The 16701-nt window shown below is 45.6% G+C and overlaps 1 protein-coding gene across 1 annotated transcript in view; it reads left to right on the top strand.

The window, feature by feature from the left end:
* Positions 1-16701, top strand: part of LOC141088896 (putative helicase mov-10-B.1) — an 80058-nt gene that overhangs the window by 24947 nt on the left and 38410 nt on the right. Inside the window, exons 4-6 of the mRNA XM_073575121.1 lie at positions 4355-4528; positions 6198-6345; positions 12740-12901. Of these exons, the coding sequence (XP_073431222.1) occupies positions 4355-4528; positions 6198-6345; positions 12740-12901 (484 nt within the window). The remainder of the gene's footprint in view (positions 1-4354; positions 4529-6197; positions 6346-12739; positions 12902-16701) is intronic.

Here is a 16701-nt window from a genome sequence, read left to right as displayed (position 1 = left end):
TAAAACTACAAGTCTGCTGTTTCTCTGTGACTTCAAACTTGTGAACCCTCACATCACGTGCATTGTGCAGTGTGAGGATTCTCCAGTGCTGTCGCTATAGTGCTGGTTCGTTCGTGAACGATCCGGTACAAGGAGCCAGCTCCTTGCTCTGAACGATGGGAGACTGTACCCCAGTGAGAGCCACTGATTTCTCTGAATGGCTCTCACGGGGCATAAAATTGCAGTGTTCAGCGGACATAACTCTTCCCACCCAACCCAAACCCTGCCCATTTATCAATTTGGCTGACTGCAAGTAGGCGGGGTTTTGGCCACATACATGTCATTTTAAATGTGTTCACATAATGTGAACACATATTTAATAGGGATCCATTTAGGATCCAAAAAAGCCAGCTCTTTTTGGTGAGCAGAGCCATGAGAGCCAGATCATCAAAAAGAGCTGGACTGCCCATCAGTATGTCGCTAGGTGAGAAGGGGGAATGACTGCAAGCATGTGACTTGCATACATGTGGTCACATGCTGACTAGTCTGTATCCGGCCTCGCTCAATGCAAGTAGAGGTCTCCGTAAATAGATATGAATGAACATTGTGAGAAGCAGGAAAAGAAGGTATGTGACTGCAAGTAAGCAAATCGCATCTGATTGGTCACGTGATGGCCACTAGAACATACAAGTGAAATGGAATTGTGGTGCCCCTGAGGGTTCAGTCGCCACAGAGGTACTGCACCTCCTCCTGAGGTGTAGTATCCCACTCTCCAGGTAAGACGGTAACACCTGACCAGCCTCCAACACCTGTATCCCACACAAACACAGTAGTGTAGCAGAGCAACCTTCATGGCTCCCTGCTTGGAACACGAAGAGTGCTGGGAGGTGGGTGGAGCTTAGACTGCACAAGAGGGCGGAGAATATTAGGAAAAGGTCAGTCTGTGAGAGGAGATCCCCCTGAGAGGGATGGAGTGAAGGAAGTGCTGCAGAAGACTCCTGTGACCTGGAGCTGCTGGCACAGGAAAGAGCCATAGAAAGTCTGATTCTTCAGAAGGAAGATGGTTTAGTACGTAAGGAGGAGAAGAGAACTAAGGACCACGGTCAGAGCAGAGCCCTTCCTGAAGTTTGAAGTGCATGGCTGGGGTCCAGTCCCCGAGGCTGTTTGTGAAACTAATGTTCCAGCAGGAGACACTGGAGGAATAGGAGCTGTGACCACTCTATTCCCACAAAAGACTCGAAGACACGATGGCAACCTATGTATCAGCTGGGACTTGACGGATGGAGTCCCCGAAGCAGGCTACAGTCACTTGTCATGCGAGTAGAGTTCCAAGGAACATCTGTGAGGAGGAACTTGGGTTTAACACACAACTACAAGTACTTCAGTATAAACGCTAGAAAGGAGACGTTCAGAACAGGCACACGAAAGGGAGAGCTGGAAAGGTTAATTCTGTCTGCCTGGGAGTTGGCTGAACCCCTGATCTGGAGACCACGGCATGGAAGTGGGCACCTGTCTGTGCCAAGAACGTGAGTAAAAGAACTGGAACTGCATTAATCTGTCTCATTGCCTCTTTCCTGCACCAACTCACTCAGCACTGCTATATCTCTGTGCCTAACCCTGCACCATCTACTTCTCTTCACGATCTCCTCATTTGCCAACCTCATCTACTCTGCCCTGGGACTACAGCCCTACCTGTGGAGGGCTACAACATCATTGCTGCACACACCATCGGTCCCAGAGAGGCAACCCTGCAGCGCTGGTCAAACTGACCAGAAACCACAGGTGGCGTCACGATTCATCTCAATGACTTTATCCCCATCACTCTGCCCCTTTTACATTGACCGCCGGAGGCCACGGACCGGGTCACTGCCACTGTGACGTCTCCCATTTGAAGTCAACGGGCCCGGCACAGAGTACCCCACGGCCTCTGGGGGCGAGTCAGAATACTAAGGGTGCATGTTACACACTGTTATGACTCGGCATGCTGTAATGCCGGAAGAAAATTTAACCCTAGCCTGGAAAACCCTGGGAGAGCGTGTCACTAGGTTTGCTGAATATCAGGGCTGAAAGGTACTGATCTTAACTCGTATGGGACACTTTAATATGCTGTGTGTATATATGTGTGGCGCCCCTGAGGCTCAGTCGCCACAGAGGTACTGCACCTTCTTCTAATGTGTAGTGCCCCACCATCCAGGTAAGGTGGGAACTCTGACCACGCTCCAACACTCGCACCCCACACAACAGAGTAGTTCAGCAAAGCCACATTGTGGCTCCTTGCTTAGAGGGTAGCAGAGCACCTTTGGTGGCTCCCAGCTTGGAACACTAAATGTGCTGGGAGGTGGGTGGAGTTGAGAATACATAAGAGCGGGGAGGTTTAGGATTACAGGTCAGTCTGACAGGAGGTCAATGAGTAAGGAAGCCACTCGGAGAGGAGTGGGGATCCCTGGAAGAGGGATGGAGGAAAGAGTGCTGCAGCTGCCTCAGTGACCTGAGCCAGTTGGCACGGGAAAGGAATGAAGGAGAAAGACATTGAACTGAAACCTGAGCTTCCATAAGAGAGAGATTAGTGCGGAATGAAGGAGTAAAGGAGAACTTTAGAGGACGTGAGTTAGAGGAAGAACCCTGCCTAGAAGTTCTAAGCGCAAAGCCGGGGCCCGGTCCCCAAGGTTGTATGGATACTTTTATGGTTCTGCAGCAGACACCGGTGGAGTAGTGGGCTGTAAATGCACTACGCCCATCTAAGACTTGGGGGCACAACAGCAACTTGGATAGTGAGCCGGGACTCAGGAGTAGGGAGTCCCTGAAGCAGGCTACAGCTGTCTGCCGTACAAGTAGAGTTCTTGGGAACATCTGTTAGGAGGAACTCCAGTGTAACTCAGTACTAGGAGATCTTCACACTTAAAGTCACTATAGAGGAGACATTCAGAAAGGCACATGTTGGTGGAGTGTTAGAGGGGAGAGTCCTATCTTGCCTGGAGATTGACTGGGTCCCTGACCTGTAGGACACGGCACAGAAGCGGGCACTACAGACTGTGAGTAAAGCTTTGGAACTACAGGCCCTGGTGTCCTCCATTCATTCTTGCGCCAACGCACCCAGCACCGCTACATCTGGGTACCAGCTTCTACACCGCTTGTGCCTCTCCTCATCCCTTTCATCTACACTGCCCTGGGGCTACAGCTCCACCTGTGGGGAGCTTTACCATCTTGGCTGCAACACACCACCAGCCCCAGAGGATCTGCCTGCAGCATCAGCCTAACATCTCCCTTGCCGAATACCACAGGTGGCATCATGAACTATTCCATTAACTACATTCCACCATTTCCATTCCCCCATTACTTGGGCGCCCAGGGCCACGGACCGGGTCACCGCTGCTGTGACACATCCCCCTGACACCGGCCCAGTACCAAGTACCCCACAGCCCAGCTGGGAGGGCGACCCATATGCGCCCTATCCAGCCTGCAACAAAAGAAAAACGCCTCTTATTAAACCCACCTACAGGGCAGTCAGGTACGATGGGCATTGCTGTCTTGGTCCCGCGCCTCCCTTCTTGCGATGCTGTCTTACATAGTAACATAGATAGCAAGGTCGAAAAGACATTTATCCATCCAGTTCAGCCTATATTCCATCAGAATAAATCCACAGATCTACATCCTTCTAAAGAACCTAATCACTGTAAGATACAATATTGTTAAGCTCCAGGAAGACATCCAGGCCTTTCTTGAACCCCTCATCCTTCTGTGCATCGTGTGGATGATGTGTCCTATATAATCCACACAGTCTCCCTGGCATCACACTCTTGTGCAGACGCACTTCTCTACCCTGACTAGGGCAGCACAAAATACTGCAGTGCACATGCGCCGGGTCTCTTTTTGACTTTTTCCGGCTCATGTGCCCTTCAGTACTTTGCTCTGCCCTCGACAGAGAAATGCATCTGCGCAGGAGTGCGATGCTGGGAACACTGGCTGCTGTAGGACATGTAATGCACGCTAAGCACAGAAGGAGGACTGCATCGAAAAAAGGGAGGAGCTTGATCAAGAAAGCGACACTCCTCAGACCAAACTGCCGCGCAGGTGAGTATAATAAAATGGGTTTTTCTTTTGTTGCAGGCCGGATTGGGGGTATACAGTATATGTATATATAATATTATAGGATGCTGAATATCAGGACTGAAAGGTACTGGTCTTGCGCCTGATATGGGAAAAACCTGGTGACAGGTTCACTTTAACTTGGTATTTTTTCACCATTCCTCTGGCCATTAAAAGTTTAATCGCTTATAAGAAATATATGCCGAATGCTCTGTGAACATGGACTAACTCAAGTGACTTGTATGTGAAACCTCACTGATGACTTTTTTTTTTTTCTTTATTTTATTAGACTTGTGGAGCATTTTTGTCAAGGAATGAAGTTTGATGTCACCTTTACTTTTAGCCGCATGCCACTGCAGGTCCAACACAGGGCTGTTGATCTAGCCAGCACAGAAAACCTGAAAGAATGTCTGTTTCCAAGTGGATCACACCAACAAAGCAGTATAAATACAGACAGGCTGAGGTAATCCCTGTATACATTTCTGTGGAAAGTAACAGTTTAAACCATGTAATTCTGAAAAGGGCTAAGACCCCCATGCACACTAGACTGATATTGGTAGGTTTGTCCAACGCTGAAGTGTGTAGTCAACAGTCTAATACGTGTGCGTTCCCTGCCAGATGATTGAGTTTAAATAAGGATCTGGCATGTCCAGTTCCAGACTGTTGGTCCTTTTTGTTCTCTAAAGAGAAACTGCTTTCAGAGATGTCTATCAGCGGTTGCCTCATAGGGAACCAAAATACTTTGCCAAATGCTCCTGTGTATGGGTCCCGTTACACGCTTCAATGTCCCAGCGATCCCACCAACGATCCGATGTGGATGGGATCACTGGGACATAGTTAGCTGATTGCTGGTGAGCTGTCACATAGGCAGACTCACCAGTGATCAGGACCAGCGAGCACGCTGGTATCCAGGGTAAACAGCAGGTATCTAAGCACCACGCAGTGCTTAGTTACCCGCTATTTAACCTGGATACCAGCTCCCAGCGTCTACTGTATGGCACTGGGAGCTCGCTTGATCGTTGGTCTCTCGCTGTCACACGCAGCGATGTGTGCTGCCCAGCAGGAGACCAACGATAGATTTATGGCCCAGACCATTAGGCAACAATTAAAGTTCAGCCAACTGATCGTTGCTACGTGTCGCACACAACGATGTCGCTTTGACATCGCTGCAACGTCACCAAACTGGTGACGTTGCAATGATATCGTTCACAATATCGTTGTGTGTAACGGGGCCTTAAGAGAGAGTCCAGCGAGAAAGCTGCATGATTGGCCAAACCATCTTTCGAGTAACTGCTATGTACAGTGTATAGAGGTTTTTGGCCGTCAGGGCAAACCTATTCCATATGCGACATTCTGAATTTCCTTTATGGTATGGTTCAAAGAAATTAGCCAATAACAAGCACCTCTGTGGGTATGTGCTCATGGTCAGGTATCGGCAGCACTTTGGACACTGCACATGTCCACTGCATCCAAAGCGCTGCCAGCTTTTGATCGCAGGTGAATCTGCATGTGTTCACTGAACCGTGCGGAGTCACCGCATCCAATACATTTTACAGGTGACATTTATCTTGCGTAGACTTGGTGTCTCCGCAAGATAAATAGATATACTGCGGTCTGGAAAGATGTGTGCTGCATGTCTGTCACCGCGGGTTCCGATGCACGCATAGTGGGCATGGGATTTCTTGAAATCCCATCCACTATGCTGTAACATTTGGATGCTACGGGTTTGACGTGGGAACATACCCTTGCACTGGCCGACTCGGGGAGTCGGTATATTGTATTAGTCTTTATGCACTGTATTGTGGTAGGTCAAGAAATGTATAGATAAGGTGTGCTGAAGTTTGTTCTGCTCACCTGTGGGAATGGTGCTTGGCACATTATAGGTTTTGGCTAAAAGTAAAATAAAGGTTGTGTGAGATCTACATTGATTGCTCTTTTCTAATGTAGATGGTGGCTAAGGCAAGGACAAGTGATGTAAAAGAGGATGTCTATAAAACATATAATACAACGCCTCAACTTAATATAGTTTACAAAATTTAGTCTTTCAATTTATTGTGTACATAGAAAATGTTAGCAGGTGTTGAAATAACTGATACATAAACCATATAATAAGATATGTTTTCCTTTACTAGCCTGTTTGACCGTAAACTTGAGAATAACAAAGAACAGTATATGGCTGTAAAGAGTATTGTGAGTGGATTATCCAGACCAGCTCCATACCTCATATTTGGCCCACCAGGGACTGGAAAAACTGTAACTTTGGTGGAGGCCATCAAACAGGTGACAGTTGTAACTCATTTTATCTAACTACGCATCACTTCTCACCCGCAGCTTTTAGGATATGAGTCAAGCAAGTGCATCCTGGGAGATGGCAGGATAGTCCCCAAGGATTCCAATTTTTATACCCAGATATCTACTTTCTTACGCTTTGTAGAAATAAAGCCTTTTTAGACCCATCTTAAATATTTAAACCTTTTTGATTGTGACCTGTAAACTTGTACATCCCTAATACAGATTTATCTGTACACGGATATCCAAGATTAATACACCTTCAACCTTTAGTCTAATTCAGACGTCCGTGTAACACTGTGCATGCACAAACTATAATGCAAGGATTGGCCGCGGGTTGCCTGATCCGGACTTGACAGCCTCTTGGGAATATTGTTATTGCGTATCTTGTGAAATAGCGGGCAGCATGAATCGCAGCCTAGCAACACAATTGCAGCCATGTATATTGTTCTCTGAAATGTTTTAGGTTACATAGAAAATATACTTTGATAATTCGGACCATCGATGCTGACCCAGGCCAGTTTTTCCCCACTGTAGGTGCTTGACCTGTTACTCAGTCATGCGTTCATAGAGATCTGTCAATCGCCTAGAGTAGCGCTGGGAAGAGTTGGCTGGGGTGGAGCTGGATTTGTCTTGTCTCTGGATTTGTCTTGTCTCTGGCTATGGTTCCCGACCTGATCATCAAAGTATGTGTTATTTTTTTTTTTCATCTGAAACCTCATACTGTTTCAAAGGATAATGTACTTGGCTGAAAATCATGCTGTGCGCAATTTCGGAGACACTAATCACCTGATGGATAAACATCAAGGCAGTGTTTACCCGTATCATAAATTGAGTTTTTTTTTTTTCCTGCTGATCTTTATCTACATAATTTTTGCAGTTGTCTGACAGCAACCTTCTGATAATTGTTTTTTTTTTTTTTTTTTTTTTTCCCCTGGCTCCCAATAGGAGTTAACAGAGAAAAAAACACACCAAAAATGCACACTTCAACTGTAACTTTGAAAGCACAGTGGGCATGAGTTTTCATGAAATTACATCTAGTTTTCCTGGAAAAGTTGGTTGATATTTTTTGTACAAAAAAAAAATCGTTGGGTATTTCGATTTTGAGATGAGGAAAAGAAAGCAAAACAAAAACCTACTTCTGAACATAGTGTAATTGCATGTTGACATTTTGCACACTTTACGTCATATAAATGTTTGCACTGAGTGTGCCTGTAACGCCTATTGCAAACAGATGTATAACAGTACAAAAGCCATGTGATCATGGCAAACATTTGGCAGTAGAATGGGTTGTACTGAAAAGGCAAATATGGCACTATCATCTGCAACCTTTTGTGACAAACCAGTTTTTAAAATTTCGGCTCTGTCTCATCACCTGTAGGAGAGAGGAAAAAATATGCGCACTCTAGCTGGTTAGGTGAAGACTGAGTGTGGATAATCCACTAATAATAGTCACAAGAATAGACAGTTGCACTCACAATGATTTGTTATTGCAAAAAAAGTGTTTTTATTCTTTTTTTCATTTTTACTTTTTCAATTCACCAGATAGTGTTTCACCACAGTTACGAGAAAATATCCCAGAAGTGTATTCTATATGGTTACGTTTCGTCCTAACCATAGGTCTTTCTCAAACCATACTTGAGTAGAAGTTTCAGAGTGGAGGATGGAGATTTTTTCCAAGTCCCGTTAGGGGCTAATGACATGTGGGAGGCAGGGGTCTGCGGTGAACTGGGTCAGTTAAAAAAGAAAAAAAAAAAATCTGGGTCAGTTCACCGCAGACCCCTGCCTCCCACATGTCATTAGCCCCTAACGGGACTTGGAAAAAATCTCCATCCTCCACTGAAACTTCTACTCAAGTATGGTTTGAGAAAGACCTATGGTTAGGGCGAAACGTAACCATATAGAATACACTTCTGGGATATTTTCTTGTAACTGCGGTGAAACACTATCTGGTGAATTGAAAAAGTAAAAATGAAAAAAGAATAAAAACACTTTGCAATAACAAATCATTGCGAGTGTGACTGTCTATTCTCGTGACTATCACCTGTAGGTATGTAGGGAAGGTGGACTGATGGGACGGACCTGTCTGCAATAGGAAGGTAAGGGGTGTAGTGCATTGTAGGTGAGAGATGGGGGGGGGGGGGAACAGCTGGAGATTAATAGTGTAATAGTAGAGTTTGACCGTTAGAGGGCAGTGGAGAGTGTAAGGATAGGACTAAACATCAGCCATTGGCTAAGAAAACTGTTAAGTCATTGGGGGCGGAGTTACCAGAGAGGGAAGGTGATAAATGGCAGAGAGAAGGTTCAGTCAGCGAGGGGAGCACAGGAAACAGCAAGGTCTGCTGAGGGGAAAGAAAAGAGAAGTCCCAGAGGAGACTGACAGCTGGAATAGGTTATGGGGGGTGGCCTGGACAGGAGGGGCCGCAGACAGACAGCCTGAGGTACCACAAAACGAATGGACTCGGACTGGTGAAACGCTGTGGTGGTAGGCCTAGGGCAGCCATTGTGAAGGAGCCGCGAGGGACGTCCATTTGCCAACGAAAGAAAGTGAAGGTACCCGGGCCTGTGTACGAAGTCAAGCAGCTGCTGTGTGCGGCTGAGGGGACTGTCTAGCAGCTGCTGTGTGCGGCTGAGGAGATTTTCGAGTAGCTGCTGTGTGCGGCTGGGGGGACTGTCGAGCAGCTGCTGTTTGCGGCTGTGGAGATTGACGAGCAGCTGCTGTGTGAGGCTGCGGGGATTAACGTGAAGCTGCTGTGGGTCATGGAAAAACGATCAATAAAGAAGACCTGTTAACACTATCCTGTCTCTGTCTCGAGTCTGTCTGCGGCCAGTAATGGACCACCCCCCTGTCGGTTACCCCTACCTACATTTGGCGTAGTTGGCAGGATTATTGCTGCAAATACAACATCATCAGCGGTAAGCCTGCGCCAGAAGAACCAAAGGACCTCAAGCTGTACGGGTTGAAGATTTTATTTTTCCCTGTGGATTACAAGAATTGGGACTGTGTTCAGGATTGCTGGCTGTCATCAGGGGGATCCGGAGCCAAAAAGGCCTTGTTAAAAATGACTGGCGATTTGGCGCCAAAAAGCAGTGCTGGAGTTAGCAGCCACCTTGGACTACCAGGAACAGCTACTAGAGGAGCTGTTGCCGACCATCCAGGTGGCGTCGTCGGGCCTGGAGGCTGGTCCTGCCGGACGGCGGGATGAAGAACTGCAGCGGACCTCAGATGATGGGACCGGGAGCTGCAGAGGAGCAGCGGAGACCAGCGACCATCCCCCCCCCCCCGGACCGACCCCTGGAAGAGTGGTGGAGCGGCCTGAGGGGAGCTGCGGCATCGGGGTAGGTGTGCGCTACCCCGGCCCAGTCGGCGGCGCCGTAGACAGTTCCCGCTCTCACGCCCCGTGCACGAGACAAGCCCCAGGGCCTCGACACCGGCCCTCGGCCTCCCGCTCTCCAGTGCCCCAGCTCCTGATGACTTTGTGGCTCCTGCAGGGCCGACCAACGCCCCCACCAGCGACCCTGAGCCACCTCGGCCGGCGGTGCCCCATTCCACGTCGCCGGTGCGGAACAGACTTACGGCCACCCCTGCCGTCACTCCAGCCCCACTCCAGATTGCCGTGGCGGTGGAGCCGCCAGCCTCTGCAGCAGACTCACCAGCATCCGTGGCCACCGTTGCTCCCTCCTTGGCTGCGGCCTGCCTTCCGGTACCTGCAGCTACATCAGTTCCAGCTGCAGCCTCCCCCGCGACTGCTACACCAACCTCCCTGGCCTTGGTTGCGGCTGACCTGGCGGTGATCACAGCCGCCTCTGCCCCGTCCATGGCTCTGGTTGCGGCCTGCTCCCCAATGCCTGCAGCCGCCTCTACCCCGCTCTCGACTTCGACCGTGGCCCGCCCACTGGACTCTGCGGCTTATACCGGACCCTCCGCTTGGGTTGCGGAGGTCATTGAGCAAAGGAAGGCCAAAGAGCGGGAGATCTGGGCGCTGCTCCACGGAAAAGATGAAGGATTTCTGGGTCTCGGACATCAGGGACAATCTGGGCCCAGAGACACTGCAAGCATCCCAGAGACTCCAAGGCTGTGGAGTCTCCTGTTCTTGGCAAAACATCAGCCGCCAGGAGGTGGCCCGGAGTATCCGTTAAAATGGACTACCGGGACTGCTTTGCGCTGTTGCGCAGCGTGGGGACTGTTCCGTGTCGCCTTGGGGTAAAAGTGGCCCCACTCTTGATATAACAGTGATGCATGCAGGGAGGGGTGCTCTCTTCAAAGGAAGGGGGAGCACCAATGTTTACAATGGTGTTATATATATATATATATATATATATATATATATATATATATATATATATATATATATATATATATATATATATATATATATATATATATATATATATAATATATATATATATTATATAATTTTTTTTTTTTTTTTTTAAAAAGGGGATTTAAAAGTAGATGCATTAAAACAGAGTATAGCTGGAAAAAAAAGTTTTTGACAATGTTTGCAATGTTACAAAATGGCGCTTATAGAGATATAAAAAGAAAGTGAAGTTATATACCTGAGTAGTTCTTTAGTATGATAATTTATGTAGAATGTTGCAAGGAGTAGGGCAAATGTTGTACCCAGCCAAAGTAGTGTAAGTTGTCACTGAGTATAATTGTTTTTGAAATGTTATTTGCATCAAAAAAACTGAAAATGTTAAACAGGTCCCGGGTACTAAGTATGACGAAGACGCCGACCATGACTACTTAAAGTGACAGGATAGAAGAGACGGATGGAATCAGAGCAGACAACAGTCCCAAAGTCAGACCTCGAGTACCAGACATACACCCCCACAAAAGACATGAGGACACTGATGACCTGGTAGGTCAGGGCCTCGGTCATGACGTTAAGAGGGTGACAGAAGGGGAGAGCAGGTACACATCCGTAGAGCAGTCCGGATGGACCTAACCCAACCTGAAGGAATTGTCATGGTGGCGTACGCGCTGGCGAGTGAGCCGTGAGCTACTCTGAGCATGATTGCTCTCCCGATTTGGTTCAGCCCCCGTGTATTGCGGGCCTGGCTCAACAACCTGTCCGACAAAAGAAGGTGGGGAAGTTTCCGTACGGAAAAGAGGGAGACCAGATTGTCGAGGATGACAATGGATAAAGGAAGGAGTGTAGGGAAGGTGGACTGACGGACGGACCTGTCTGCAATAGGAAAGTAAGGGGTGTAGTGCATTGTAGGTGAGAGATGGGAAAACAGCTGGAGATTAATAGTCTAATAGTAGAGTTTGACCGTTAGAGGGCAGTGGAGAGTGTAAGGATAGGACTAAACATCAGCCATTGGCTATGAAAACTGTCAAGTCATGGGGGGTGGAGTTACCAGAGAGGGAGGTGATAAATGGCAGAGAGAAGGTTCTGGAAGGTCCAGTCAGCGAGGGGAGCACAGGAAACGGCAAGGTCTGCTGAGGGGAAAGAAAAGAGAAGTCCCAGAGTAGACTGACAGCTGGAATAGGTTACGGTGGGTGGCCCGGACAGGGGGGCCGCAGACAGAGAGAGCCTAAGGTACCACAGAACGGACTGGAACTGGTGAAACGCTGTGGTGGTAGGCCTAGGGCAGCCATAGTGAAGGAGCCGCGAGGGATGTCCATTTGCCAACGAAAGAAAGTGAAGGTACCCGGGCCTGTGTACGAAGTCGAGCAGCTGCTGTGTGCAGCAGAGGGGATTGTCGAGCAGCTGCTGTGTGAGGCTGTGGAGATTAACGTGCAGCTGCTGTGAGGTGCTGTGGGTCATGGAAAAACGATCAGTAAAGAAGACCTGTTGAACACGATTCTGTCTCGAGTCTGTCTGCGGCCAGTAACGGACCACCCCCCTGTCGGTTACCCCTACCTACAGGTACACACCAGGAGAATGCTACCTACTAGATGCTCAATGACTACTGTAAAATTTGGGGGCAATGGGGTAGTGTGGGAATTTTTTTTTTTCATGGTTTGTACTTTTGAACAGTTTGGGGAACGCTTACCTGTTCCTGCATGACAGTGCCCCAGTGCACAAAGCGAGGTCTATAAAGACATGGTTGGGTGAATTTAGGATATAACATATTGAGTTCTGACAGACACCTGCGCCTTCCTCTGGAATATATTGGAACGCCTAAGTACTGTCAACCAACATCAGTGCATTGACCTCACAAATTATATTTTGGTTGAAATGTGCAAATTCCACAAATATTGTTTAATGTCCTTCAAGAGGGTTGGAAGTCCCAATTGTCACATAAGACCATAGCTTTTGAAGTGGATATTCAACAATCCTATACTTTTGGCCATATAGTATCTGTTACTTTTGCAGCAGACAGATTTTCTAATGCTTACCTTTCGATATTCTTTAATATTTCTCTTTTACAGGTACTGAAGAACATCCCAGGGTGCCACATTCTAGCATGTGCCCCATCTAACAGCGCATCAGACCTGCTCTGTGAGCGCCTGATGGAACACATTGATAAGAAAGATGTTTACAGGATAATGGCCAGCAGCAGGGATTTCCGTTCTGTTCCAGAAAAAATAAAGGTATATGTCATGTATTTCATTGATGGGGAAATGTGGTAACTTGTATTTAAGTCCTGGGAATGACATCCATTTTGATAAATTTCCCCAAAATTGTCTAATCTGATTGGTTGTCTCTGGAAAGTATTGTACTTTATTATTTGTTCCAGTTTTAATGCATCTTGTCAGTTGTGTAATAATAAGCAAAGTAATTACCACTAAGCTTTGATAAGCATTTTCCTATTTTAACATCAAATCAATGAGTTGGACAGCATATTGGCTTTGTAGTTGGTACCATTACCTTGCAGGGCGATTCCATGGTAACTTGCGTTACATTCACAAGCCAAAAACTGAGTTAATAATGCTACAGACTCTTCTTTGAAGGCAGGCACAAAAATGAGTGAATGTATATTGTACATTACACTATTCTCAATAGATTTCAACATAGTTTAATTTTTGAACAATACAAATTAAATACAAAATACAGTGTTATTACTTGGTAACTTACATTACACAAAAAGGAAAGGCAATTGTCCATATCATGAGACTGCCAAATTTTCTGTTCTGGTGAACAGGGGAGAAGCACTAGTTTTATTGTATTAAAACACCATAGTCCAAGCAACTTTAACAAGTTTTTTTTTAACCTCTCAAGTTAAATGCAACAGTTTTTTTTATTACAAGAAATGTAGGTAAAGGTACTGTCACACTTAGCGATGTACCAGCGATTCTGACCAGCGATATGACGCGGTCAGGATCGCTGGTACATCGCTAAGTGGTCGCTAGTGAGCTGCCACACAGGCAGATCTCACCAGCGACATCGCAGGGGTCGGGGGTCGATACTTACATGTCAGACGAAGCGATGAAGACGTCCTCCCGCCCGCGTCCACGTGTCGCTCGTCGTCACAGCAGGAAGCCCCAGCAGGAAGCTGACGACGAGAAACAGTCCAGGACGTTCTCGCGCAATCAGCGATAATCAGCGGGGTAGCGGTCGGAGGTAAGTATCAGACATAGCGATATCGCTAGCAATATCGCTATAACGTCACAAAAACCAGTGAAGTTATAGCGATATTGCTAGCGATATCGCTTAGTGTGACAGGCCCTTAACTTGTGTTACAAAACATAGAATGTGTTCAACTTTGTCAGTGTTCATATTTGAGAAGGCAAACTGACTTTATTTAGACAAAACCTAGGCTGCATGTGAATTAATTGGTGTGAACTACATATGTGGACTAAAACATAGTATAAAAATGTAATCAATCAATATTCATACTTCAGTTGTCAACATTTTTGCAGAGTGGAAAATTTGATTACAGAATATGACTGTTGATCAATTGCATAATGTAGACTACAGAAAAGATGTATATCTTTGTACCATGTTAGCCAGTAGATAGAAAAATATATATTTGTATGCCTGATCACAGCACCATGGGCATGAAATTACTTGTAATGAAAGGTAACTTCACATCTCAGAGAGACAGAAGAGTCTGAGAGTACAAGTTCATGACGACCTTTGACACTCACAGTTCAGGAATGAATGTGTCGCATGGATTTATGTCTTTTTACATCAATTGAGGAATTTGCTCCTAAGACCAGACCCCAATCAGAGGACAATAAAACTTTCACTTATCTATGAACTGGTCCAAAATTTATGGCCATAACTGTCTATCACTCCCCCATAGTGATAGTTCTGCTTCACGTCACTTGTCTTATCTATTGCATTTTTTCTGTGCTGTGTTGTGCATAAATATGTGATTCTTCAGATGTTGTATTAGTCAATGCCTGATGAAGAGACCTGAGTAGTCTCGAAAGCTTGCAATTTGTTACCATCTTTTCAGTTGGCCATTAAAAGGTATCAACCATTGAGGACTCTACAATATAGAAAAAATTTCAGAATTGAGACTGTTTTAGTCTAGGCCTACATATGTGGTCCAGTCCAATGAATTCAGACACAGCTAATGAAGAGCTTCAACAAGGATGTAAATTTGTGCTCACTGCTCATTTAACTTCCTGGCTAATCAAAAAATTCCCAGATGTCCCTAGAACACATTTTCAGGGGAGGATCAACCTTTCTTAAAATTTTACAGACATCATAATAAATTTCATCTTTAGATGGGCATTTCCAGGTATTTTTATTCTTGCATAGAGTTCCATGGTTTTCACTTTCATCTCATTGCGTGCAACCTCAGTAACCATTCCACGATACTTTCTGCCATCATACATTACTTCAACCCAGTCATCAACTTTGTATTCAATATCCGGGTACTTGCAGTTATTATTGTAATAGACCATGTTTTTAGTGGTTCTAAAGCCAATAAATATGCCTGCAAAATACCCTATGGCATGAAATTTGGAAATATAATATAATATATTATAAAGTATAATACTTATAATGTAAAATGAACATCAAAATTATGATAGTATTTAATTATTTCAAAAAGCTGACTGTAAGTGTTGTCCAAAAATTGAAAGGCAGGTAACTTACATTGAAAACCTGAAGTAACTTGCGTTACAAGGCTGATGGTAACTTGCGTTAAGTTTACTTCATATAGAAACTGTGAGGGTGTGTGCACACGCTGCAGAATATGCTGCGGATTCTGCAAAATCCGCAGGTCAATAGACCTGCGGTTTATCTGCGGATTGCTCTGCAGTTTTGCCCTGTGGTTTATCATCTCCACAATGGAGGAGACGGCAAACCACTGCGGAATCCACAGAAAGAATTGACATGCAATTCTTTCTGCGGATTTGAAACCGCAGCACAATCCACATGGAAAATTCCGCAGCATGTGCACAGCGTTTTTTTTATTCCCATAGGGAATAATGGTACTGTACACCACAGCAGAAACTGCTGCGGATCCGCAGGGCCAAATCTGCAGCAGAATCCGCAGCGTGTGCACACACCCTGAAACTTTTAGCAGCAACATGAAACTTAGTGAATAGTTAATACATTATGCAATATAAGAACTCTGAGGCTATGTGCACACGTAGCAGAACACTAGCGGAAGTTACAGTGAGAATTCCGGAATTCCTTTCCGCTGGAAAAATGGCATTTTAAATCCCCTCGATTTTCCCTTGGAAAAAATAGCAATTTGCAAGCATAAGTAGCTTGCAGAACACTAGCATTTTCCAAGCGATCTGTAGCATCGCTTGGAGAACTGATTGACAGGTTGGTCACACTCGTCAAACAGTGTTTGACGAGTGTGACCGACTTTTTACTATTGAGGCTGTCTATGCGGCATCAATAGTAAAAGACAGAATGTTAAAAATAATAAAAAAAAAAAAAATTGGTGTTATATTCACTTTCCGGCGTCCTGTGCAGCCTTCCCCGGGCCTCATTGATGCTTCCATTCCCAGTAATGCCATGTGAGACCTTTGACGTCGCGGTCTCGCGTTAATGTAGCGGTCTCGTGAGGAATAGGCAAAAAAAGCAACATGTGAACGCAGCCTGAAATTTACAACTTAATTTATGCTTAGTTCTCTATCCTACAAAAACTTTATGGTATCTTATGGTAACTTACAGTATGTTACTGAGAAAATGTCTACAATGGATGTGCAAAATTTCTGGTAAACGATAATCTTACAGAACCAAAGATATTATAGTATTTTTGGTTTCCTAACAGTACTTTTATATTTACTGAACTTGTTATGCATGTTGCAAGTTAATAGTAATCCACTTGCCAATATAGCCTGTTACTGTATGATTCCAGTAAGAACAGTAGTGTTCATATGCAACCCTCTACCATCTTGGAAATATATGGAATTTGAAAGAAACAATGTTGCCACCTTATGCCATGTGTAATGAAGTACGAACTTACAAAAAAATAACT

The sequence above is a fragment of the Dendrobates tinctorius genome, unplaced genomic scaffold (genome assembly GCF_039654945.1).
Source record: "Dendrobates tinctorius isolate UK_male_01 unplaced genomic scaffold, ASM3965494v1 ptg000042l, whole genome shotgun sequence".
Lineage (NCBI taxonomy): Eukaryota > Metazoa > Chordata > Amphibia > Anura > Dendrobatidae > Dendrobates > Dendrobates tinctorius.
This window is presented reverse-complemented; position numbering and strand designations above follow the sequence as displayed.